Source organism: Mirounga leonina, unplaced genomic scaffold (assembly GCF_011800145.1).
Source record: "Mirounga leonina isolate KUSES-001 unplaced genomic scaffold, KU_Mleo_1.0 Mir_166, whole genome shotgun sequence".
NCBI classification, from domain to species: domain Eukaryota; kingdom Metazoa; phylum Chordata; class Mammalia; order Carnivora; family Phocidae; genus Mirounga; species Mirounga leonina.
The window spans coordinates 33,688,278-33,715,175 of record NW_023270418.1 but is presented as its reverse complement, the minus strand read 5'-3'; the positions used below and the strand labels follow the sequence as shown (position 1 = coordinate 33,715,175).

General features: G+C 46.0%; 1 protein-coding gene across 13 annotated transcripts in view; it reads right to left on the bottom strand.

Annotated features, from left to right (window-relative positions):
• Window positions 1–4,849: 4,849 nt before the first annotated feature.
• PPP6R3 (protein phosphatase 6 regulatory subunit 3) overlaps window positions 4,850–26,898 on the bottom strand; it is a 137,398-nt gene continuing 115,349 nt past the window's right edge. For 7 of the 13 annotated variants that reach the window (XM_035013449.1, XM_035013451.1, XM_035013452.1 and 4 more), the window contains 7 exons: window positions 25,869–25,999; window positions 20,142–20,263; window positions 17,661–17,814; window positions 16,128–16,234; window positions 14,297–14,447; window positions 9,903–10,022; window positions 8,971–9,240 (listed from right to left, as the gene is read on the bottom strand). In XM_035013449.1, the coding sequence (XP_034869340.1) occupies window positions 9,135–9,240; window positions 9,903–10,022; window positions 14,297–14,447; window positions 16,128–16,234; window positions 17,661–17,814; window positions 20,142–20,263; window positions 25,869–25,999 (891 nt within the window). In that variant the 3' untranslated portion in view covers window positions 8,971–9,134. Of the gene's footprint in view, window positions 6,362–8,970; window positions 9,241–9,902; window positions 10,023–14,296; window positions 14,448–16,127; window positions 16,235–17,660; window positions 17,815–20,141; window positions 20,264–25,868; window positions 26,000–26,898 lie in introns of those variants that run through there. The other 6 variants (XM_035013454.1, XM_035013459.1, XM_035013460.1 and 3 more) reach the window with 3 other exon arrangements.

The window sequence follows — 26,898 nt, the reverse complement described above, 5'->3', positions numbered from 1 at the left end:
AACCTTCTAAAGTACCCCTTCAGAGAGAAGACACAGCAAACACGTGGATTCAAAACATTCGTTTTATTAATGAACCTGTTTTGAAGGACATGGTTTGGGTGTTTCCTAACATTTGATCCTTGGGTTAGAGACATCCACCCACCAGGCACAGGCAGCACTGAACAAATGCAAACCTCCCCCTCCACAAGGACAGAAAGGCGATTGCACGGAAAGGGGCAATCCAGAATGTATCATCCCAGACAAATCCAGGCTGGATTCCAGAAAACACTAACCCAAGCATGCTCAGATCCTCTTCTCAAATCCACCAAGATCTGGCCTCTTCTCCTGTTCTGGGGAGGAAAGGCAATTCCCTGGTCACCACGTGACATGGGCAATGTGTCCTCCCTAACCATGTTTAGTGTTTGCTTTACTTTTTGCTCCTTTTCCTTATCTTAGAAAAAGTTTAAGGTATAAATTACATGTAATAAAGTGCATAGATTTTAGGTGTTGAGTTCAGTGAGTTTTGACAAATGTCTACACTCATGTAACCTCCATCACACAAGGTGCTGATTTCCATTATCCAGAAAGTTTCCTTGGGCCCCTTTCAGCCAATCCCTCCCTTCCCCTTCAGGAGCAAACCGTGTTCTGATTTCTAGCACTGTCAATCAGTCTGACCAGTTCTAGAGCTTCATAAAAAGCACGCTTACTTCTATGTTCTTGCTCCTTTCCCTCGACATTTTCAAGATTGATAACAATACGTTGCATTTATCATAGTTCATTCCTATTTATTGCTGAGTGATACTCTATTGTATTAATATGCCATAACCTGCTTATCCATTTTCCTGCTGTTGGACCTGTTTTCTTAATCTTTTGTCATTACGAACAAAGCAACAATAAACCTGCTTGTGTATCTTTTGTGGACATTTCTCCTGGGTGAATATCTAGTAGAATTGCTGAGTCCTAAGGCAGAAGTATCCCCAATTTAAAAAACTGGAAACTTGCCCAACCGATTTCCACATTGGATGCGTTATTTTAGACAGCAATGAGTCCTAGTTGCTCTACATTCTCATCATACTTGGTATTGTCAGGTTTTTTAAATCTTAGCCATTCTATCAGATGGGAAATGGTATCTTTTTGTGGTTTTAATTTGCATTCCTGGATGACTAGTGACTCTGAACAACTTTTCACGTTCTTCTTGGCCACCTGTGTACCTTCTTTGTGATGATCTGTTCAACTCTGTTGCCCATTTGTTAAACTGGGTTTTCCATCTTATTTTTTATTTGCATTTTTCTATCTTCAGGGTAGGAGTCCTTTGTCGGGGCACATAGAGATTATTTTCTTTGTGGCAGTCCAGGGCTTACCTGTTCATTTTGAAGAGCAGAAAAACTTCATTGTGGTAAAAGCCCACTGTGTTTTCTTCTGTGACTTGTGCTTTGTGTCCCAAGAAAACTTTGCCCATTCCAAAGTGGTTTAGATATTTCTCTTTTCTTATAGAAGCTGAAGTGCTTATATTTAGACCTGTAACCTATTTTGGATTAGTTTTTGTATAAGGTGGACAGTAGTAGTCAACGTTCATTTCTTCCCAAATACCCAGTCACTGGTTACAGGCTGCCAAGACTTTCCTCATGCTGCCTTAGCAAATGCTGCTGAGAGCCAACGGACTGTGCATTTGTGGTTTCATTTGCAGATTCTGTTTCCTTGATCTAATTCAGGGGCTGGCAACTTTTCTCTATAAAGGGCCTACAGTCAGTATCCTGGGGTTTGCAGGCCCATGGTCTCTGTTGCAACAACTCAGCTCTGCCGGCGGATCATGACAACAGCCAATCGGGGGTCAGGTCCAGTAGCAAGTGGGGGCAGTCCCAGAAGTCACCCACAGGTCTCTACTCCTGTTGGCTGACTCAACAAATTTAATTCTCCCACATGCACCGATCTGCTTCAGAATGGTTTTGAGCAGTATTCAGCAGTCTTTGTCAACTAACATTTCTATTGTTCGACTGGCTACCAAACATTCCATGCAGCTAGTCTCCATTCGATGCGCTACTCTGACATTGAACTGTCAAATTCTAAGGGAAAAAATACCGAAAGGCTTTGACTAGGAGTGTACTATAGTAACAGCTAATATCAAGTGCGTGTGTACAGTCAAGCATTATTCTGTTATATGTTTAAACGCGTCACACTTAATCTTTACAACTCCGTCACTCTAGGCATCCTTGGAAGAAACCAGCTCACTTCTGTGCACTTGTGCGTGTGTAAAACGATAGCAGTTTTCTTGCACATAAAATCGCTGTGAAGTAAAGTGAATGCACATAGGCACTGAGAACAGAGCCCGGCATAGAGCAAGAACTCCGTTTTATGTGAGCAAGAAGAGAATCCTACAGGAAAATCAAAACCAAAGCAAACCAAGTGCCTCACCTAAGGCAGCACTGCGGGCGTGGGGGTCCTCGCCTTTGACGCCTGCACAACAGATCGGGGGGGATCACTGCAAGGGCAGCACTGTGTCACCTGTTTTGGGTAAGTACTGAGTAGCTGGTCGAGATGGTGAGGACAAAGGAAGCCAACTTATGCTGAATGCTGAAAATTAATGACTGAAAAGGGATGAACATGGATGGGACAGGGATCCAGAGAGGAAAGTGCATCAAGGTAAAGAACGAACACGGGGTGTGCGAGGAGTCAAGCAAAGCAACTCAAGTCTGCCACTGGAGCGCAAAAGCAGCCAACCCCAGCATATGCACAACGGGCAGAGCTGCTTGTGAACCCACGTGGTGGGCCCAGCGGGCACATGGGACGCAGCGGACCTTGGGGCCATCTGATCGGAGAGAAGGTGCTTGAGTTTTCAGGAGGCAGCAGTTCTAAGTAAAACAGCAGGCTCAAAGCCAGGATTAGAAAGGTTAGCCTGTGACATTACGGGGCTGAGAAGTGAGCGAAGGGTTAACACTAACATTTATTAAGCACTTACCACAGGCAAGAACTATTCTATCTACTTTTAGGCTTGTACATTTGTTCCTATCAAGTCCCATGGGGCAGGAAAAACGGCTGAGACAAAGAGAAGTTAGCCCCCATGAGAGGGTGAAGTGGGACGTGACCATGAGCCCCTGGCCCCGGAGCCCTGCTCTCGGTCGTCCAGTGAGAGGGCTGCAGAGCCCGGTGTGCAGGCAGGTGCCTGGACCAGCACAGAGGGCCCCGGTGACGGGCGGGCTCTGGGGAGCAGGAACCACACTTGTTGATGTGAACAGGTGGAAGGAGCACGAAAACTGAGCAGCTGTGAAGCAGCGCCATATGTGAAACACCATTCTGGAACACCTGAGAAATCCTACCACCCGAGAGTTACTGGTAGGGCCGGAGGCCAAGAAATGCAGATTGGAGAAGCGCAACCACGGAGCAGGTGAGAAGCTCGAGGAGCAGATAAACCATCGGAAGACAAGAGCTAGTGGCAGTTCTCGAGAGGAGCACCTGTGTGTCGGACACGGACGGTTCCGGGTGCTCAGATGACAGCTGTGGGCACGGCAAGTCCCTGACCCAGGGACGGCATACCCCGAACTCGGGATCTGGTAGACAGCCTGAGAGCTTGTATCAGGAAGCCCTGACCCCTAGAAATCAATGTGCTGTAGCAGGAATGTCCACAACAGCCAAACTGTGGAAAGAGCCCAGATGTCCATCGACAGATGAGTGGATAAAGAAGTGGTGGGTACACACACACACGCGCGCACACAACGACACGGAAGAACTAGAGGAGATTATGCGAAGCGAAACAAGTCAGTCAGAGAAAGACCAGTATCAGATGATTTCACTCATACGTGGAATCTAAGAAAGGAAACAGGGGAACAAAGGGGAAGAGAAGGAAAAATAAGACAAAATCAGACAATCCGTAAGAGACTCTTAACTCTAGGAAACAAACAGGGTTGCTGGAGGGGAGGTGGGTGGGGGGCTGGGGTAACTGGGTCACGGGCATTAAGGAGGGCACTTGATGTAAGGAGCACTGGGTGTCGTATGCTGATGAGTCACTGACCTCTACTTCTGAAACTAATAATACACTATGTTAATTAAATTGAGTTTAAATAAAAAATTAAAAAGTTAAAAAAAGAAAAAGGATCAATGGTGCCCCCACACACCTTGTCTGATTAAAGCCCAAGCAAGGTACAAGAGAAGATTTCTAGAAACAAGGAATCAGGCTTTATTTTAGTTGTAGTTATTTTTAATACAGGTACTGTATTGTAGACATCGATTAGTCTCGCAATTCAGTATGGCCAATACACAGAAACTAAAGTAGAGGCTAAATGAGAGTGTACTTTTACTCCTGGCCCTTGGGCTGGCACCCGCAACAGACTTTCTTCTTTCCATCCTCGTGTCCTTTCCCTGCCACATAAGATGAGCTAAACAAAACACTACTCCAAAGAAAAACCTCAAGTGCTCGGATGTCAGCAGTAGGGGGGTGACACAAGATGCTGTGTTACCTTGGGTGGGATGGAGAAGCCAACCAAATCCAAACAGCATGGAGGCAGCGGCGTGGCAGCCCTGGACCCAAGCCCCGGCGGTGGCCAGCGAGACTCTCCACCCGGCGGGATAAGAGCATGCTAGCCGTCAGCGGTCCCCAAGGCCCTGTGTCACGGAGTCCACATCCTTGAGACACGTGAAAGGAGCCCTGTCCTCTGGCGGCGCTGGGTTCCAGAGGACAACGCTCGAGGACAGTCTCTTCTGAGGAGCTCACAACAAAGGTTCCTGAGGAGGTGCGCAAAGGCCAAGTGGGGCACCTGCCGTCCGTCCCAGGGCGTGCCGCTGACTCCACCGGCCTCGAGTGCTGGGTCTGCCGCGGGAAGCCCCACACAGGATTTCGACACCATTTACAATGGAAAAGTAAATGAGAAATAAGGCATTAAACATTTGATTCTTTTATTTCCATATGCAATGTAATGTTTAGGCACGCTGCTTGGGATGCTAGTTCTAAAAAAATCGTTGGCCATTATTCAGAATATCCTTTTGGTTTTAAATACTGGTCAGGACAAACAAATGATGTAAAAATACGTGAACAGTTTTCTATTACAGAAATGAAAACCTGATCTGCATCTAAAAGTGCAAGGTGAAGAAATTTAACCCTTTCCCCAGACGATATGGCAATATACGATATATTGCTTCAGCTGTTTGAGAAGGCTGTGATGTACTTTTATATTGACATAGAAAATTATAAATTACATTGAATTAGTATCCATAATCACTATATATATATACACAAACCAGTTCTAAAAAAAACACACTGGCTTAGAATTTATGCGTGGAAACCTCACAAGGTACAGGAGAACAATCCCCATGCGTAGGTGCCAGGTTCTGATTTCTAGCTGGAAACACTAGCCTGCAAAACGAACGCGCTCTGATCCACCTGCAGCGCGAGCACTCTTCCACGGGCCTGCCTGATACGGTTTAGGTTTGTTAAATATGCAAACTGCTCAGAAATGGTCACTGGTGATGCTTGTTAACAAGGTAAATTTGGGTGAATGGGTTAAAAGGCAGAGGAACTACCAAAACAAAACAAAACAAAAAAACAAAAACGAGAAACAAAGTAACTCAAACCACAAGTACACCCCAAACAGTCTAGTGTCTCACCTGTAGGAGGAACCATTTCAAGCAAACGAGACTTCAACAGAACATATGGCTTTACAGTAACATCAATTTATCAACTAAGTTGTAGCAATAAATACTTAATCTCTACCAATAGACTTACATTTTTTGATCCGTTTAAAACAATACAGAAAACAGTTACCAATCAAAACCTGGTTATAAAAAGAACACCAAATATTTCTTATTCAAAATCACGTTTGTAAGTTAGAACAACCAAAATTAACACTTAGAGGGCATGTCAACCCTACAACTCCTTGCCAGCCTGGAAGAGAAATGAATTCAGAATTTTGTACAAGGTGAAAAATGTATGAAAACTGCCTAATACTTTGGTCACACTAATAATTGTCAAATAGTTATGTTTCAAATACAATAGATCTGTGTATTCACTTTTATAAAACTATTCTTACAGCCATTTTAACTATAGTATTACTACTATTATTACATGGGTGGCACGATCTTATTTCACAGGCTACCCATTATTTAGAACAATACAATATAAACATACGCAAAAATTCTTGGTACTTGTCAATGTGCAATATTTTTACACTTCTGGATTTCTCTGTACAATGTCTTAGAATCTAGAATATAAAGGTTGCTGGTCCTGATCCTTTGCAGAGTGAGTGCAGCAGTGACGGCCTGGCGGGCTCCAGGTGAAGTCTCCAGAGGCCCCGAGCGGTGGCGGCCTGCGGTCCTCAGTCAGCAGCAAGCAGGGGTCACTCATCATACGGGGCCGTTGACAGATGTGTCACCTGGCAGGCTTGGCTGGTCAGTCCTGCGGAGGAAGAGACACACACCTGAGGCACTTAAAGCAGAAACAAAGGTGGTTTAGCCCCCCGAGGGCGGGGACGTTAATTTTAATACTGTTAAGCGACATCTAACGCGAAGCCCGACACTTAGGAGCGACTTCAGGGAATGCTCCACAAACGCGTTTATGGAAAACTCCGGGAAGTCCAACAGGTTCTAAGCTTCACCTTAGCCGTGGCCAACAGGCATTTAGCAAGGGCTGCAGCAGAGCCGAGCTCCGAGAAACCATCCCACCTCAGCTTCTTAGAAGCACAGGCGGAGACTAGGGCAGTGGTTTTTACTGTTGCTCCCAGACCCGTCACGAGCCACATGCTCATTTCCTCCTTCAAACAGCTTTTTATTTGTTCCATATATTGGAATCCACATAAAATTTCACTTGAAAAGCAGGATTCTTCTACTGAAAGAGGGAAAAAAAAAAAAAAAGGCTTGTAAACAAGACCAACTCTTGAAACCGGGTGTGCACTTTAACCAATGTGCTCCCGCCAGGCAAGTGTTAGGGCTGAAGCTGGGAGCACAGAAGAGAGAATGCTAGGGGCGGCTGGCGGGGCTCAGTCGGTTAAGCCTCTGACTCTTGGTTTTGGCCACGTTATGCTCTCAGGGTCGTGAGATCGAGCCCCAGCAGGAGCCAGCTTAAGATTCTCTTTCCCAGGGTGCCTGGGTGGCTCAGTCGTTAAGCATCTGCCTTCGGCTCAGGTCACGATCCCAGGGTCCTGGGATCGAGCCCCGCATCGGGCTCCCTGCTCGGCGGGAAGCCTGCTTCTCCCTCTCCAGCTCCCCCTGCTTCTGTTTCCTCTCTCGCTGTGTCTCTTGCTGTCAAATAAATAAAATCTTTAAAAAAAGAAAAAAGATTCTCTCTCCCTCTCCCTCCACCCCCACGTCTGCCCTCCCTTCCCTCTCGAAAGAGAAGAGAAGAGGGAATGCTAGATGAACAGTATGGTGGCAGATACACAAATTCGACCTTCCTGCTTCAACACAGGACAGTAGAGTCTTGGCGGCGTTTCCAGAATTTACAAAGCCGGCTTGGGAAAGGGTGCTTAGAGAGGCACTGGGAAGCACACAGGGTGCTTCTGGATCAGCTCGCAACTCACAAGCCCAAGGCTTCAGACACCCGCCAACTCTGACAGAGAGCCAGGAAGCGGGCTCCACGAGCAAGCACTCTGGTAACATTCAGTGTCTGAGAGGCAGGGGGACCGGGGTTCTGGCAGCAGACACACCGGGCACAGATCCCACTATCACCACTCACAAGCTGCTGGGTCTCAAGTACACTTTCTCCCCTCTCCAGATCAGCTCCTCCCCCGTGAAAGGGGGACAACAATCCCCACTGAAGGTGGGTGCGTACGTGACAGGTGCCGAGTGCCTGGCACACTGGTCAGCACAGGTATCGCACGTGCTCGATCCACAGTAGCTAAACGTTAAATTCCGTGCCCATGCAGGCAGTTCAGGGCAGTAGTGTGCATCTGTCAACCCCAGGGCTCATGATAACCTGGTTGTGACAGGAACCATGTGGGGAAGAGGGCATCTGGCAAGTCCCAATGGCTCTCCCTACCTCCCGTACTTCGCCCTTAGGACACAGATGGGACGCGCTGGACCACTTACCTTCTCCCTGCCATCACAGCAGCTCAATGTCACCTTCTGAGCGGCCTTCCTCCACCGCCCCATCTAAATGGGACTCCTGATCTCCCGTGCAGCTGTCCCGATTCTTCAGCAGCACCTCTTTCTACACGTCCCTCTATCATCTGGGGGTCTTTTATGCAACTGCTTCCCCCACCCCGGCCTAGACCACTGGCTGCCACACTTCCATGTGTTGGATGAAGGACAGATGGATGAACGTGTGGACACAAGGGATGCCCTCCTCTTTGTCCACTGGCCCTCCCCAGTGTTCCCCCCCCACCACCTCAGTCTGGCAGATTGAGAGGCAGGGCTCTTCACACCAGACGTCTCTAGGCGGGTAGAAGAGCAAGTGGGTTCCCCTAAAGCAAGGAATTCTGCCCTCCAGAGAGCCAAGGAAATGATCCCAGAGCCTCCTGTATCATTTATGTCTGAGAAACAAAGAGAGTCCCGAAGCAACTCCAGATTGGAATAGACCTGGACTGTCCTGCCTTCAAGCAGTTCGCAATATAAAGGAAATCTGTAGGTAGAAATCAGGGAGATGACGTAACGGACTAGGAATAAGATCCTACAAAATACCTTTGAAAAAACATCCACTGAAAACCCCAGGCAAAAAAGGTGACTTGCCCAGAACACTTCGAAGCATACCTGGGGCCGGATCCCTCAACGCTGGAGGGTCACCATGCCTCCTCCTCCCAAAGCCTTCCCTAGAGCCAACATGCTCAAATAGTTCTTATAATTGTTTTATACGCCAAGAAGGCTTTTTTTTTTTTAATCATAGAAGCAAACCCCTCATGCTGGCTATAATTCCCATGAGAGAAACAAAAGCAGGGTTTGCCCCACTAAAGAGGTCTGCCAACCGGTGAACAGAGAGCGCCCCCTGCTGGTTCCCACTGGTTTTGTCACCTCTAAAGTGACAGATTTTGGGGGTGGGGGTCTGGTGAGGGGGAAAGTACAACTTCTCTGAAATGGCTTTAAAGGTTACTTTATTCCTTATGGAAGGAATGTACAAACTTAGATATATATAACAAAAAAGTTAACTCTGGGAAGTGCTGAGCAAAGTTCCTTGTGGTCCAAGGGCAAATCCTCATCTTCTGGCGCGTGCTCTGCAGCAATCGGAGGCCGCCCTTGCTCTACCTGCGAGGCCGTGCGTACGGGCCGGGGCGGCGGCCCTCGGCGGCTGAGGCTTTGGCTTGGCCTATCCCTTCAGACCACTGGCTCAGTCTAAGCAATAGGTGACTAGAAAGAAAACATCACATTCCAAATCACTCCGCTCTGGCAGTGGGGATTTTCACACTTAATCAAGACAGATATTTTGCACACACAAAACCATACAGGGAATCATCCAACAGTTAAGAATATGTAACTACATTTATAAAAGGGTCTCCAGGAAGGCTCTCCCCGTGTGTCACACGTGCATGATTATGGGAAAAGGGGTGCCAGGTGTTGCTGGCGGCTGGTGACCTCGTGGAGCCCGTGGGAACTTGGCTACCACAGCCTAGGGACCCCAATCCCAGAGGGGCTCAACATCAGCCTCAACTTAGCACCTCCTCAAAAAGAAAAAAAGTGTGTAAGGGGGAGGCACACCAGCATCGAAGAGCCTTCCCTTCCATTCTGAGTAATTTCTTAAAGAGCCAGTGAGGTTACTGAATCTCCAAAAGCCAGTCAGTTTTTGGATTTTGGGGTAAGGAGGTAAACTGTTCTGAGTTCTCGGCTCAGGCATCCTGCCTAGACGTGGCCTGGGAAAATGCTCCTGTGCCGAGGAAGTCCCTGAATGCCCGAGGACATCTGTAAGGAGCTCTCCATCCCACCCCGGATGCCAACTTCCCTCCCAGCTCCTGCGAAGACAAGAGCCACAGCCAGAGTAGGGCCTGGGCAGATCTGAGGAAGTGGGGAGTTACCTCTGCTCTGGGCTACTGCTGGGGGGCCGGGGGCCCGCAGACTTTGCCTCTGCTGTCTCAGGGCTCTCCTCGACATCCTTACAAGCAGCATCTTGAGAGGTAGACAGTTTTCCTTCCTCACTGCAGTAAAGAGGAGGACAGGCAGCATTAGACATCCCAGGTGGCGGCACCGGCAGTGGATGAAGGCACATGCAAATGACCCTGGAAGTCATGGCGGCCATGGAGTAAAGCCCTGGGGCCAAGCATGCTCAGGGGAGGGGCCACAGGGACCACAGAGGGTGACTGGGAAATCACGAAAGGCAAGGATCACACACGGGAGGGAACCAAAGGAGGGACAATGTAATGCAGCTGGTGTCTGATAAAGAATGGCCCGCATTACTGTACATACCGATAGGATTTCAACACTCTGAAGCCAAGTGTGCAAAACAGAAAAAGAAATGTACAAGAGTTTCAGAATACTCCTATAAATGAGGAATGTGGGGGGTACTATGTCCACGACTGCACATAAGCAGAACTGCAGACTCGGTGGAGGTGTCAAATGAACCTGTTTGAAGGAATGAGTCTTCAGTTAAGGCATTTTGCTCTCAGGGCCCAGCCCAGCATTCAACAGTCAGCAGGAGAGACCCCGTCAACTTGCTGCTCCTGTCCCAGGGGCAGGGTGCCAGGGGCCTGCACCAGGACGGAGCTCTCTGACAGTGCATGAGAAATACAGACACTGGGAAGGAAGACAGAGCCAAGAACGGTGGCCAGAACAGGTGAGAGCGGATCCTAAGGGGGCAAGCAAAATATAGGAAGGGTTATCTCCCCCTCTGATGGCTCCTGGCGGAGAAAGACAAGTAGCAAATGCTTTTGATTGTTGATTGTGGGCTGTAAAAGTAGACTGTTAGCGATCCTGTCTGGACCTCCCATTCTGACACAATCAAGGCAGCACTAGAATCAGCTAAAGGGCAGCTGGAGATTCCCTCTGGGAAGCGCCATCATTCTCAGAGCGGAGTCCTGTCCTGGATTTGCTTACGAAAAACCTAACTTTAGGATCATTTCTTGGGTGGCTTTCAGATGGGTCTAGGCAATTTATAAGGAGGAAATTGAACTAAAGTCTAAAGATTTGTTGACAACCCAAGTCACCTGGTTCCTTACTCCTCTTTATCCCCACTCTCCACTCCCTCCCCACAAAAGCAACTCTCCTGATGTGCTTCCTACATGTTACTTTCATTCTTAGAAAATGTGTATAGTCATTGCATATCTGCATTTTGGAGGCATAGAAAGGGCTCTGAATTGCACACCTCATTGTATTTGTCTCTAACTCACCACAGTCTGGAAGACCCATGTTTCGGGTGTTGCTGGCACAGTGCCCTACGGGGTGAGCCTCCCAACTCCCCCTGCTCCTCACAACGACCCTCTGCACAGCGCGGCACGGCACCACCCCCGAGACGGCCTCCGTGTGAGCTTTTATTGGCACTTTCAGGTTTTCTCTCTAGATATGTGGGTTTAATTGTTTAGGAATTACCTTAAAGTTTGATATACTTTATGACTGGTATTTTGCCTTTCATTATACATCCTAGTTGCTTATTACCGATGCAGAGAAAAGCTACCGATGTTTAAAATGGATCTGTTACCCAGCAGCTTCGCTGAACTCTTGTTAGTTGCAGAAGTTTGCTACTGACGCGGTGGTAGGTGATCGTTATTATCACTGCCTGTCTGATCTTTACCTATACTGTTTTTCTTTCCTCAGAACACTGTCCAGGACTATCATCTATACCGTGCCAGTGACAACGGACAGCCTTATTTGTTCCTCACCTGAAAGTGACAGCATCTGCAACTTCCTCCGTAAGTGTGTTCTGCTTTAGTATTTTGGTATTTAACTTCTGCCAAGTTAAGGAAATTCATTTCTGTTCCTGTTTTGCTCAGCTTTGCGTGTGTTTAAGATTTCATTTTTATTTGAGAGAGATAATGACCTGAGTCGAAACCAAGAATTGGAGGGACGCTTAACTGACGGAGCCACCCCGGTGCCCCTGTTTTGCTCAGTTTTAATCATATATGGGTATGGAACTTTATCAAAAGAGTCTTCAAAAATCTCAAATGAATTCCCCCTCTGTTAACATATCATAAATGACACTTTTCCTGATGGTCCGGGGAAAACCCCAACTTACCATTACGAATTATTTTTGATATGCTATTGTGCTCGGTTAGCAAATATTTTCTATAGGATTTCTGCATTTAGTTTGCTTTTAAGTGATATGAGCTGATCGTTTTCTGTAATCATCCCTATCTGGTTTGGCGTTAAGATTTCATGGCCTCATAAAAAGATCCAGCAGGTTTTGCACTTTTTCTATGTTCTGCAACAACTGAGGTAGGAATGAGCAGACGAATGTGCATGAAACAGCATCGAATCATTACTGCAACCAGCACATCCTATTTACTTGTAAAGCTGGCCTGCTCTAGAGCTGGTTTGCTCCGTTTTCCACCACAGATAATGGCTTGTGTGTGTCCTTTGTCCATTTAAATCTTATTATTAGCTTGTCTTTTTCTTCTTGATATTAGGTTTTTTCCCTACATCCTGCTCCTGAATCTTCCTTTGCAGGTAATGGCGGGTCTCTTCGTTTTATCATTTAGAATACCAGAAATTAAATAAAGAAAATTCATCAACCTTTTCCTTTACGGTTTGGCTTTTTTATGGTTAAAAAACCCTGTAACCCCCAAATTATAAAGAGATGCTCTCATGTTTTCTTCTCAAAGTTGTAGTTTTGCCTTTCGTATTTATGTTGAGGCAGATTTAATTTTATTTTTTCCGTGACATGGGTAATCACTACTTCTCAGTCCATTCTTTCCTCACCGACTTTAACACCATTCTAGCATGCACCAAGTTCCTGTAAGCGTGGGGTCTACCTGCACAGCATGCCCATTAGGAGCTCTGACCTGGTGATGCCTCCCTCCCTCCCTTCTTCAAAATGACCCTGGTTATTTCCAGTTCTTTGGTCCGCTTTATGAATATCACCATCAGCCTCTTAATCTCCATGAAAAGCTCCAATGGGATTTTGATTAGAAACGCATTCATTTTCTACGTTAATTTGTTAAAAATCCCAAAGATATCTTCTCATTAACAAACATGGCATATCTCTCTACTTATTTAGGTCTTTATTATGACTTTCAATCTTACAGACAAGGTTTAACATTTTAATTTAAAAGGGGGCGCATCTAGCACATCTCACATCGGTTTAAAGGATGCAATGGCTAAACTTCCCTGGTAATTTGAATACTTGTTCATGGATCTGTTTGTAATTTTTTTGTGTAGAAAATAATAATCTACAAACAAGCAAGAACCATTTTAGTCTTTCAAATCTTTATACCTTTTTTTAAATTTATGCAGCACTGGCTAAGACTGCCAGCCCAGTGCTGAAGAGCAGAGTGACTGCAGGCCCGCCTCACTGTCCGGGTCGTGTCTTGGAGGGAATATTTCGCATGCTTCATTGTGAAGAACCAAGTCTGCTATAGATTTTCAGAACACACCTTTAGCAGTTTCAAGGAGCTACTTTTTCTCGACGGCCAAAAAATCATGAATGGCTTTAATTTTCATCAGATATTCCTCTCCATCTACCTAAGGTCCCAATGGTTTTTATCCTTACAGGTCTGTGAATCACCCCAGAACACTTTACCTGGTCACCCTATCCTCACCTGCACTGGACACATCCTCCATCCTGACTCAAGAACACCCTGTTGGACTCGGTTTGCTAGCTTTTAACTTTGGAGTCTCGTGCATATGCGCCCCCATGGGGAATCCGTGCTCCCCTTTTGTGCTGTGTTTTGCAGGGACCTCACCACGAGGTGGGACGTACCCCTTCTGCTCCGCAGGGCTCTGCCGAGTACGGAGATGCAGCCTCGAGCGCCAACCCTGCCACAGCCCCAGCTCCGCCAGGAGTGCCTGTTGCTGTTCTTTCAGGGTCGTGCTCCTAGTTTCCTGTAGGATTCCTTTTTTGATCCATGAATTTAGAAGTGAGGTTAATTTCCAAACAGACGGTTCAAGCTATCATTCTGCTGCTGATTTCTACTGACTGCATTACGTCTGGAGAAGACTGTGTGCAGGGCACTGACCCTTTGGTTTTGATGGGCCAGTTTCTACTCGGCTACAGATGTGTCCATTTTTTATTCTCCTGTATTTTAACCCACTAGACTTAATCTACAATCTTCTGAGTACTAGAAAGAGAGGGGAAGGGCACTCAGGGACCCCAAACTCTCCCTTCTTCATTCAGACTCATGGGGCTGAACAGAGGCGCTAAGATGATGTCAGGCTAATGCCTAAACCCACATCTGAATCAAATCAAAGATGTTAACACTTGAGGGGCTCCCCACCCTCCCCCAACAACCTGAAGCTGTCAGCAGGATCTGGCCCTGGTTACCTTTTGAAGACTGCGGTTTCTGTCTTGGCATCTACAGTGAGGCTGAGAGTTTCCTTCATGCCGCCATTCATCACTGTCTCAGTTACCTTGTCTGTACTTTCTGCATCCTCCTCTCCGTCAGAGCTGGCTTCCATGGCTACACTGGCTGGTGCTGAAACAGAACACACAGTGGATGGTCACGCATACCAAAACCAACAAGAAGTCTCCCCAACCTTCTGTGGGGACCCATCCACCTGATGTTCCATCTACTGCTTGAAAAAGAAAGATGGTTTGCTGGCTGTTGCCTAGGCCATTTCTTGATGGGCAGCCTTCTTAAAAAAGCCATTCCATAGGCTTTTTTCAGCACAGGACCAGCGGGCCCCTCCAGCCTTCCCAGTTCAGTGTCTACCCACACCCCCAACTTCTCCCAGCCAGCCTTACCATTCCGGGGGTGTTCCAGTCCACAGCCGAGGGCACAGGAGGCAGCTGGATATATTCTAGCCTCCGCCCGCTTCACCCCACAAGTATTGAGGTTATAGTTTTTTTGTGTGTGTGTGTTTTTTTTTAAGATTTTATTTATTTATTTGTCAGAGAGAGAGGGAGAGGGAGAGAGCACAAGCAGGGAGAGTGGCAGGCAGAGGGAGAAGCAGGCTCCCCGCTGAGCAGGGAGCCCGATGCGGGACTCAATCCCAAGACCCTGGGATCATGACCTGAGCCAAAGGCAGATGCTTAACCGACTGAGCCACCCAGGCGTCCCCTGATGTTACAGTTTATTCAGGCTACTATTCTCATTTGTCCTTTTCCTTTCAGTTGGGTCCCACTTGGGTCTTTAAGTTACTTTCTTATGGTTCCTTGTGGGTTATTTCTTTGTTCTGTAATAGGTAGCCATATGCTATACTAGTTATAAGCTTGGGCTCTCAAGTCACACTCCCTGAATTCAAACCCCAGCCTCACCACTTACTAGCTGTATCACTCTGGGGCAAGATTTTTCTTATCTATAAAATGAAGTTAACTAAACCCACTTGAAGAACTGAGAGATAAAATGGGTTCATCTATATAAAATGTTTAGAAGAATGACAAATAAAACCAACATTAGTTACTGGTTTTATTACCTTTCTTACCCTTGGTTCTTGTGCTCCCCCCATGTCCCCCTTTCTTTTTCTAAGGACTTACTTCTTTCTGCCCTCCACATACTGATTCCTCACCCCCCTTCACCAACCTCCCTCTCCTCCCACCTCCCAAGCCCCATTCATTAGGCTGAAAAGAGCTCAGGGTCTCTGCAAGGAACAACGTGTGCAGTTTGAACTTGACAACCCACTGGATACCCCTGACCATCTCAACTGTTCATAAAGGTGAGAAGAAAATAAACAGCCTTACAGCCTGAAACATGCCGAGACACCCATGTGCGCTCCAGTAAAGCAAACTCCAAGTGACAAAAGAATTGGGTACCAGACGGGCTTGAAAACACACACACCTAATTCTGATTTTATTCACACTGGGCACTGTAGACTAAGACATTCTTCTTTTCTGGGCCTGTTTCCATTTCTGTACACTGACAGGACTGAACAACTGATAACAGATCCCTTATGCCTTCTAGAATCACCATGCCTGGTTCTGGAATGAATACGTAATTTCTTTTCATCGGTTGTCCTGCGGACCTCAGACCCACCATCTCAACTCCCTAACTCCTTTGAGCCCTTGAGCCGGTGAGTCAAGACTGGCTTTATAAACTGTTACGTGGACAGAAACAAGTGTTTAGATCTAGAAAACTAATCATACAGCCCAAGCCTGAGCAACCTCAGCCAAGCGGCCAGCAGGCTGTGTCAGCCGGTGCCCTGCTCCCCACACCTACCTTCCGGCTGTGCGGCCAGTGTGGCAACACTGGGAGTCAGAGGGCCCATCGGCTCGGTGCTGGTTTCCATTTCCACCGGAGAATTACTCCTTAAAGAATCTTTTGTACTTTTAGAAAAGAGAAAATTCAGATGTTAGCAATGGCAAATAGCCCTCAGTTACATGGTTCACAAAAACCCTCTGAAAGGCAGCTCTGGTCCCACTGGGGTGACACGGGCAGTCGGTCACAGAGCCCACGGACAGAGACAGACAGATCTAGGTGCAGAATGCTGCTTGCAGCGCAGGTGAGCATGTGTAGGCAAAGAGCCCGCTAAGTCAGCAGCACGGGGGCATGCAGGTTTCGTAGAGGTTTGCAGAAAGGTTCAAAATGCACCAGCCTCTCATCCTCGCCCTTGTCACCAGGCGCCCAGGGCTGGGACAGCAGGGGCTGACAGCACACCGCGGTGCCGATCTTAGGAAAATCCCTGCTTACGCTAAGCCAAACTGCCTGCGGGCCTCAATGACACTTAACGAGAAAACATGAGCTGTGCACAAGGGGTAAAGGGAAGTGAGTTGCTTCAACAACAGTCCCAGTAACCAAGGGCTCGTAAGCCCTAGTTACAAAAGACGGAAGAAAGCAAGAGGTGGAAACTCGACCGCCTGGTGCTGGAATTGAGTCCGTGAAATAATTCCCAATACTTTGGAGACATTTCCCACAAATCTCACTTTTGCCCCTGAACTATAGCTTCCTGCTATCCTTAGAGCTGCCGTAAAGCCACGTGGGTTTTAGCCAGTTCTCTGGTTTGTTGAAGACGGTAACCACGAGCTCCTAACAGTCTGTGCTCCCGGCTTGCCTATTACCAGTGACTAGTTAAAAACATTACTTGTCAGAGCAGGGAAAGCAACAAAGTCTTTCAAATGGGGTGGTGGAGATAAAGAAAACAATGTTTAGCAAATCAAACTAAGCCTAGTAAGACACGAAATCCATGATTACTACTCACATGCTGGCAATATGATTCAGGAAAATTATGAAATGCCAGGTTGCTGTCATCAAGAATACTACAAATGACAAGACTGACAGCCATCCCTGTCATGCCCCTTAATTTATAGCACCAGCCTAGCTACAAGGGAACAGAAGTTCCTATTATCTGTTAAATTCACGATACATTCTGCATCTTCTGTAATGCTCCACAGAGAGGGGTCTGTCAGGAGTTCTTGGTTCCACCTCGTTCCTATTCTCCTCAACCCTGTTTTCTGATAGCTCGGTGGGGCTAGAGAAGCCCCAGGAGCCGGCACCCTGCTACGTCACCTCCTGGGGCCACACTGTCCCGGTCTACTTTGTGCACAGCCTACTGCCTTTCCCAGCTCATCCTGGATAAAAGGAAGGAGGACGGAGACTGGTTTCCTTGCAATTCGTAGCTGGGTCACTATTTCCCCCATGCTGATTTGTGATCTTGTGTAGGGCACCACCTTCAGGAAGGGAGTAAATCAAGGTGACACGCCATCCCCAGTTCTCCTACAGAAAGGCTGAGGGAGCTGGCACACGTGCACTCACCTCAGGGAAGACGTGAACTCTGAGAAAGAGGCCCAGCCTGTCTCCTTAGTTGGCATTGGCTCCTCTGTGCTCCAGACATCAGACCCCACAGAATCTAAGGGAGCACCATGGGTTGTCTCCATGGGGACATCAAAGTTGGCTGACCAGTTGGGTGCTAAAAAGAGGAGAGACATCTCCTTTTGAGAGTACTTCAAAAGTTCAGTGGACTTCAAGATATTTTTCAGAAACAGATTCACAATGATAAAGGCCAGAGTGGTGGGGACAGGGCACTCTATCACACCACTGGTAGGAGCACAAACAGCACAGTAACTTGGAGGACAATGTGATAACATCTATCCTGTTACAAAAACTGTAGGTTCCCTTAATCCCTTAACTCCCATTTCTAAGATTTTTTTTCTCCAATAGAAATATCACACGAGAATGCAAAGCTACATATAAAAGAATATGCTAATTTCTTACTTCTGACAAATGTACCGAGAGTCTATTAACACGGGGAGGAAGGGGGCTGAAGGAGGGGTGCAGAGCCACTCCCTGTACAATCTCTGCAACTTTGCTGTAAATCCAAAGTTATTCCAAAATAGTTTAGAAAAAAAAAAAAAAGCAGAATGTTGGATATTCAACTGCAATAAATTGGAAACTTTAAATGCTTCCCAATCCAGACATGGCCCCAGTTCATACTTTAATGGCCTCCCTGCAGTCCAGTGTAATTAGCACAAACAGGAAGGCTTCTGGTGACATAAGAAATACATAGTTGGGGTCCACTACCACCCCCAAACCCTTGGAATCCCTGAAGTAGTGTCTTTTTGTATGCTAAAGAATGACTGGTGGCCTCAGGATGGGGCTGGTTGCCAGGGGAACCAGCCAGTGGTTAGAGGCCTGAAACTTTCAGCCCAACCCCATAGCCCACCCTCCTAGGAGGGAAGAGGGGCAGAAAGTAAAGGAAATCACAAATGGCCAATGATCTAATCAAACATGTCTACTTAATGAAGATTCCATAAAAAACTCAAACTTCAGGGGTTCAGAGCTTCTGGGCTGGTGAACAGCAGGTACATCCCAAGCTCCATGGGAACAGAAGATAAGATCCTATGCTTGGGACCCTGCCCGCCCATGTCTCTATTTCTCCCTTCATCTGGCTGCTCACGTCTATCCTTTAAAACAGCCTCACCGCGCTGGCTGCCAGCCGAGGTTGGATCTAACCTGCAGGTCTGTTTAAACGTCACCTCCTCAGAGATGTGTCTCTTCAGGTGAACTCAGGTCTCTGTTCATGTGCTCTCACTGCACACCACGCGAGGCTACACAGAAATGATCTTCCCAGGAGAGCGCCCCAGAATCTACCACAATCTCTGTTTCCTCAAGAGACTCTAGACCCCTGGATACTGAGTCTGTGTACCCACACCTGGTACGCAGCCGGAACTTGACAAAGCCATGTAGACTAGAACTGAATTACGGAGAGAAAAGCCCATTTCTTCCTCCTGAAGATGGTGAGCTGGGGAAGCAATGAGAGGAGAGAGGCCAAACCTCTTTTCCTCCAGGGCTCTCACTTTCCGGCTCTGTCCCGTGGGGCTGTACTGGGTTACTGCTAAGGTCCCGGCCAGCTCTGGGGTGGTAAGGCCCACCCGGCACCCCGAGCTGGCTTTCAGCCTCCAGGAGTATATGAAGGCCTTCCTGGGGAACAGGACACATTCTCGACCCAGAAGAAAGCCCCAAGATCAACCCACAGAAAAATGTATTTGAATTTTTAGAGGTTAACAGGTATTTTTTTAAAGGCCAGCGAATGCAAGTCTTCTTAGCAAGTAGCAGGACACAAACAAGCACTGAGGCCACACACGTTCTAGGGTTATAGGCTTCCTCAATCAACTCTGAAGAACCCATTTCAAATAGTTTCAGCTTGAGGAGGTTGCCTCTGGTTTAGTGCATTCCCGATTCCACAAACATAGCCTTTCCTTGTCTTCCATCATCTCTGGTCTCTCCCCTGCTGCCAGGCACCCAGGCTCTGCAGCCAGAGCCTAGGACCACCCCCCAACCCCATCCCACCACAGCGTGCTGCACCTCTAGCCAGACCCACATGGGGGGGGGGGTGTCCACATTGTTAGACACACCCCATCATCAGAGGGACAACTTGCTCTTTCCTTCAGGCCCCATCCTGACACACCTCCAAGGGGACTCAGAAGACTGTGTTTCAGCCTAACTCCCATCCTGCAGATCAGAGTGCCTCGTTTTTGTTTTGGTTTTTTTAAGATTTTATTTATTATTTGACAGAGACACAGCGAGAGAGGGAACACAAGCAGGGGGAGAGGGAGAAGGAGGCTTCCCGAGGAGCAGGGAGCCCGATGTGGGACTCGATCCCAGGACCCTGGGTCATGACCTGAGCCGAAGGCAGACGCTTAACGACTGAGCCACCCAGGCGCCCCTAGAATGCCTCGTTTTAAAACACATTTCCAACACACAGTGACTAATACAGATGAAAAGAAGATGACTTACGTTCATTCAAGTCTACCTCCATTTTATCCTCTGTGCTGGCACTACTGGGTTCAAACAAGTCTTGTTTCGCTCCGTCTTCTTCTTCAGAGTCTGTACTTTCTTCACTGTCTGTACTCCCCGAGCTGGGGGGTGGGGGGTGGGAGGAGACCGAAATAGTTAATGCTGCCTGTCAGTCATCACCTAAATCCAGAACATTCTGAAGGTCATCCAGTAAGAAAAAGTCATATGCACGTCAACCGATTCATTCCCGCCTTCGTGAGTGTGCCGCCTAACTGCTCTCAGCTGTTCCCACTGGCCCCTGGCTTTGCGTGAACATTTGGGGCACATCTACAAGCCGCCTTCTAAGAGGGCCTAGAGGTATCTCATTGTGGCGCTCACGTGCACTTCCCTCATGGCCAAGATGCTGAGCTGCTTCTCATGTGCCCATCTCCCACCCACACATCTTTTCTGAAGGGTCTTCTCACATCTGTAGTACAGTTTAAGAAACAGGTTACGGTCTTTAATTCTTACAGAGCCCTGGGAGTCCTTTCTGCACCCTCCAGAGAAGGCTTGTGTCAGGCGCGTGATTGCAAATGTCCTCCCCAAGTCTATGCACCGTCCCTTCCTTCTTACTAGTGTCACTAGCCGAGTAGAAGTGCTTAACTTTGACAAGGTTGAGCTTATGAAAATTTCCTTTCATGCAGTGTTTTTGGCATCCTATTTCAGAAATCTTTCCCTAACCCAAGGTCACAAGGATTTTCTACTGTAAGTTTTATAGTCTGATGCTTCACATTTAGGTTTAAGATCCATTTGGAATCCATGTATATATGGAATTTGGAATCCATGTGTATATATGGTAAAAGGTATGGACTGAGCATTTTGCATACAGATGTTCACCTGTTCCAGAACTATCTGTTCAAAAGACTATCCTTTCTCCACGGAACTGCTTTTGCACCTGCATCAGAAGTCAGCTGCCTCTAAGCCTACTTAATTTATACTCTTTTCAGTCCCCAGAACTATTCTGTCTTACTGATCACACTAGATCTCAATTACTATATTTTGAAATCAGATACTGTCGGGAGTCTTCTAATTCCATTCTTTATGAAAGCTGTTTTGGCTCTTCTTGCTCCTTTGCATTTTCATTTGAATTTAAGTACTAGCTTGTCGACAGTTACTAAAAAACCTATTATCATTTTACTTGAGATTACACTGATTCTAGATCTGGGGAGAATGGGCATGTTAACAATATTGAGTTCCAAATCATAAACATTCATCAATTCTTATTTCTCTCAGCTGCCTTGTAATTTTCAGTGTCCAAGTCTTAACACATCTTGCCAGATTTATCCTTACGTATTTAATATTTTGTTGCTACTATGAATAGGATTATTTAGTAACTTCAATTCTGTTTGTTGGAATTGTATAGAACTACAATTATATAGACCTAGCACCGTGCAATCATGCCAAACCTACTTAATTGTTCTAATAATCTTTTCGTAGATTTCAACAACAAATTTTCTACATGGACAAGAACTGCTGTCTGTGAAGAAAGATAATTTTTACCCTTTCCTTTCCAATCTAGATGGCTTTTCTTTTTCTTGACTTATTGTACTGGTGAGAAGCCCCAGCAACAATCCTGAAAAGCTGTGGTAAGAGCAAACATCTTTTGTCTTGTTCCCAATCTTTGGGGGAAATCATTCCGTTTTTACTGTGCTGCCAGCTGTAGATTTATTGTAGAAGCTTTAATCATGTTAAAGAAATTCTCTTCTGTCTCCAGTTTGCTAAGAATTCTTATCAGGTATAGATGTTGGATTCAGCCACATGCTTATTGATTGATTTTCAAATGTTAAACCAACTCGTATTTCTGAAATAAACCCTCCTTGGTCATGATGTATTATTGTTGCATTTATTTACTAAAACCACATTATGAGAGTTTCTGCATCCACGTTATGAGAATAACTGAGTCATTTTTCTTGTCATGTCAGCTTTGGTTATCAGGTCACACTGATGTGGCCTCACAGAATGACATGGGCACTATTCCCTCCTTTTCCATTTTCTAGAAGCTTTTATAAAGCTGGTCTAATTCCTGAAATGTTTGGTAGAATTCACCAGAGAAACCATCTGGGCCTGGAGTTTTTGTGTGTATGTGGGAAGTTTTAAACTAAAAATTCAACTTCTTTGGTAGGTAAAGGACTATTTGGGGTTTTTTTCTTTTTGTTTTGAGTTTTGGTAGCCTGTGTCTTTCAAAGACTGTCTTAAGTTGTTAGGTTTATTGGCACAGAGTTGTTTACAATATTCCCTTTTTATTCTTTTAGTACCAGCAGTGATGTCACCTGGCTCATTCCTGGGACGAGCCATTCCTTTTTCTCCTGACCATTCTGCCCAGAGGAGCATCAACTTCCTCGATCTTCTCAAAGAACAGCTTTTGACTGCAACCATTTCCTCCACTGTTGTTCTGTTTGCCCTTCATTCTGGTTTCTTGAGGTGGAAGCAAAGGTCACTGGTTTGAGAGGTTTCTGCTTTCTTAATATAAACAGTAAAAAAATGATCCTTTGAATACCCCCTTTGATTTCTTCTGTAACTCACTTGTTACTTAGTTTCCACATATTTGGAGGTTTTCTAGGGGTCTGTTACTGAGTTCTAATTTAATTTCACTGGTGTCAGAGAACATACTTGGTAGGACTTGAAACCTCTGGAATTTACTGAGATTGGCTTTATGGCCCGAATACGACCTCTCTTGGCATGAGTATCTTGTGACCCTTGGAAACAGTGCCTGCCCTGCTGCTGCTGGGTGGGGAGCTTTGCAAATGTCCAGCAGCGTCACGAAAGCGGACAGTATCATGTGTTCTGGGTCTTGGCTGATTTCTGCCCGTTATCCATCACCCGAGGAGGAGCGCTGGAGCACAGGACCAGAACTGTGGATCTGTCTATTTCTTTTGCAGTTTTCTCAGCTTTTGCTCCGTTATTTTGAAGCTCTGTTATTAGGTACACAGGCATTTCAAAGTGTTATGTCTTCCTAAAGACCTGACCCTGTTATGACCCTTCCTTTACCCCTTTCCTCTGAAATCTGCTTTATTATTAAATAGGTAGATGTTCTACCTTTTCTTTTAACCTGTTTGTGTCTTTGTATTTCAATTATTTCTCATAGGCAGCATATGTGAGACCTGATTTTTTATCCAATCTGACAATCTCTTCACTTTAACTGGGGTTTTGGGATCACTTATTTAATAGTATTCAATGATTCCTGATGGGGCTGCCTAGTTTTAATGCTATCATACTGCTAGCTGTTTTCTGTGTGTCCCAGCTGCCTTTTATTTTTTTGCCCTCTTTTAGATAGTTTTTATGATTTAATTTCCTTTGTTGGCTTATTAACTATAATTTCTTGTTTTGTTGCTGAGTGGTTGCCTTAGGGCCCACAATATACATCCATAACTTACAGAGTCTATTCTCAAGTGAATCATACCCCAAAACTAGAAACCCAAATGTCCATCAGCAGGCAAATGAATAAACAAATTCACCCACTTGGTGAGTAGTACACGCATTCGACGAACACTACTCAACCATAAAAAAAGAACGAACTACTGATACATCACCCAACATGAATGACTCTCAAAAATAATGTTAAGTGGAAGAAGCAACATTAAGTAGGTAATATGTAATTTGATTTATATAATACTTCAGAAAACACTAATCATTCTAAAGGAGCAAAAAGCAGATGGGAGAAGGCAATATAAAAGGACAGGAGGAAACTTTTGCGGGTGATGGGTAAGTTCATGATCTTGATTGAGATGATGGTTTCATGGATGTATTCACGGATATATTCATATGTCCAAACTTATCACACTGTATAACTTATATAATTTATTATATGTCAATTATCCCTCAACAGAGCTGTTAAAAATAATAAAAAGTTGCCTTTTCTCATCATCCTGTGTTCCTTCTGGGGATCAACTGTCACGTCCTTCAGATACTGTCTTCACCACCATACTTCCCTACACTCTCTACAAACAGTCCGCAATGCTGTAACAACGTGTGAGGACAGTCTGCCCCCAGAGCATAGATGGCAGTAGGCAATGGCCATTTAGTGAATCCACTCAACACGAGGACCAAAATTTCATAGCAAATGGTGACAAACAAGTCTGACTGGGGCTTTATCTTAAAAAAAAAAATTAAATTAAATTTAAAAAAATCGTCACGAAGGTATCTGTCTCTTGCTTCCTGCTCCTGGAGCTGCAGCTACCTTGTGATTACAATGTGCAGAAGATGGGGGGCGCCTGGGTGGCTCAGATGGTTAAGCGTCTGCCTTCGGCTCGGGTCATGATCCCGGGGTCCTGGGATCGAGTCCCACATCGGGCTCCCGGCTCAGCGGGGAGCCTGCTTCTCCCTCTGACCCTCTCCCCTCTCATGCTGTTTCTCTCTCGCTCGCTCTCTAAAAAATAAATAAAATCTTAAAAAAAAAAAAAAAAAAAGATGGAAAAGTGGGCATAAAAAAAGCTAGGTTTAATGACCTTCAACAGCTGTGGATCATGAGACAAGTACACTTTCCCTGGTTTGAGCCACAGCTGGGTCTTCTGTAACCTAAAGCAAGAAGCCTTCCTAAGAGACACGACATAACCGCTGGGCATGCAGAGAACAGGCAGGTGATGTCGGCATGCTCTGTTCCCCAAGAGGAATAAATGGCCAGGGGACAGGGGCCGGGAGGGAGTTTGACTTCCACTGTATATTCTGTTTTCTCTGAATTGTATGCCATGTGGAAACATTACTTATTAAAAATAAATAAAATAAAAATGAAGGTTCAGCTGCTATTCTCTCAACTACGAAGGTTCTAGTAATGGATACTCAGATAACAAGAACTCCCTGTGTACTGAAGCAAAAATGTATATAGGTTCTTGGGCTAGAGTAACTTCAATAAATTAGAGAGGGAAAAAAATTAAAAAACCAACTGGACTGATCCCAAAGGAGACAGGACTCTGTCTCCCCAAGTTAGATTAACTTTTAGAAACAACTTTTCTCTGGGCGTCTGGGTGGCTCAATCGTTAGGCCTCTGCCTTCGGCTTGGGTCATGATCCCGGGGTCCTGGGATCGAGCCCTGCATCGGGCTCCATGCTTGGCAGGAAGCCTGCTTCTCCTCCCTCTCCCTCTCCCACTCCCTCTGCTTGTATTCCCTCTCTCGCTGTGTCTCTGTCAAATAAACAAACATAATCTTTAAAAAAAAAAACTTTTCTCTTTCTTGGGGAAACTTTTAGTCTTTCCTAGGAAACAATACATAACTCAGCTGCTGCCATTTGTTCCTGGTAAGGGAACATCTACTCAGAGCACTTTATACTACATTGCTCAGCAACACCTCCCATTCAGAAGAGGCTGTGTCGTGCCGCTTTATGAACTATCTAAACACTTCCAGCATTTTCAAGTTCATCACCTTCACTCATCCACATCCTGTCACACTGCAGACAGGAGTACGGTACCACCTCACATCAGCTAACAAGGGCATTTCTTTCTCTCTCTTTACGTAGGCTCCACACCCAGTGCAGAGCCCAGTGTGGGACTCAAACTCACAACCACGGGATCAAGACCTGAGCGCTCAACTGACTGCGCTACCCAGGTGCCCCAAAACAAGGGTATTTCTGATCATGACAGAAGCACTGGTCTCTAGGTCACATATATACATCTGCACAGGATACAGTATATGTCTCCTAACCATCATTTACTTTATGCACTGGGTATTACTGCTACTGTAACACACTCTCTCACCTGGATCGTCTTTGGGATTCTGGTGTAAAGGCAATGTGCTTTTCCTCCCAGATGTCTTCCTCATCAGAGCCACCATCATCAAACTGCTGTATTCTCTCCTTACAACATGCTTCAAACAAGGCAATATTTCCCTAAATAAAAACAAGTGAGAGAAAAAGAACAAAACAAACTTAAAAATCAAATTATTTCCCCCAAAAGTTACCGATATAAATTGTGTTTTTCATTTCCTTTTTCGAAGATTTATTTTAGAGAGCGAGTGCGCATACACAAGTGGGGGGAAGGGCAGAGGGAGAGGGAGAGAATCTCAAGCAGACTCGCCACAGAGCGTGGAGCCCAATGCAGGGCTTGATATCACAACCCTAAGATCATGACCTGAGCTGAAATCAAGTCAGATCCTTAACTGACTGAGCCACCCAGATGCCCCCTTCATTTCCTTTTAAAGACAGTGCCTAATATACACCAAAATAAGATGTAAAAGCATCTAATGTCAGCTTTTATGTAACAGAGTTCCCCCAAAAAGAATGGATTCAAAACTTCAAAGAAGCTCCCCCAAAAGACTGGATTCAAAAGGCCCATACAGGAGTCTACACTGTCATCACGGACTCGCTCTCATCTGGTAAAGCACTGGGTTACTTCCGAGAGCTTCCCTGCCCCACCACCTGAGATGCAGTCCCACATCTGCCCTAACAGGAAAGCAACCTACATCTCCTCTGCTTTTACCAGTCCAGCTCCACAGTGATGAGTGTCAACAGTGCAATCAGGAGTTTCCACCTTATCACATCAGCAAATAAACCAGTGGTCTCTCATGTTAATTAACATAAAAATCAAGACTTGCCCACTCAAATAACACTAATCCCACATCACCTGCTACCGGGGCTGACCTGGTGTCTGAGCCCTGCCTGGGGATGACAAGCTGGCCCTGATCTAGCCCAAGTTTCTCTCCTGGTGACATACAGCTGAAGTAAAAGGCGGCTGGCTGGACCCAAACTGCAGTATTTGAAGCTACATGTCTACACTGCAATCACAAGTG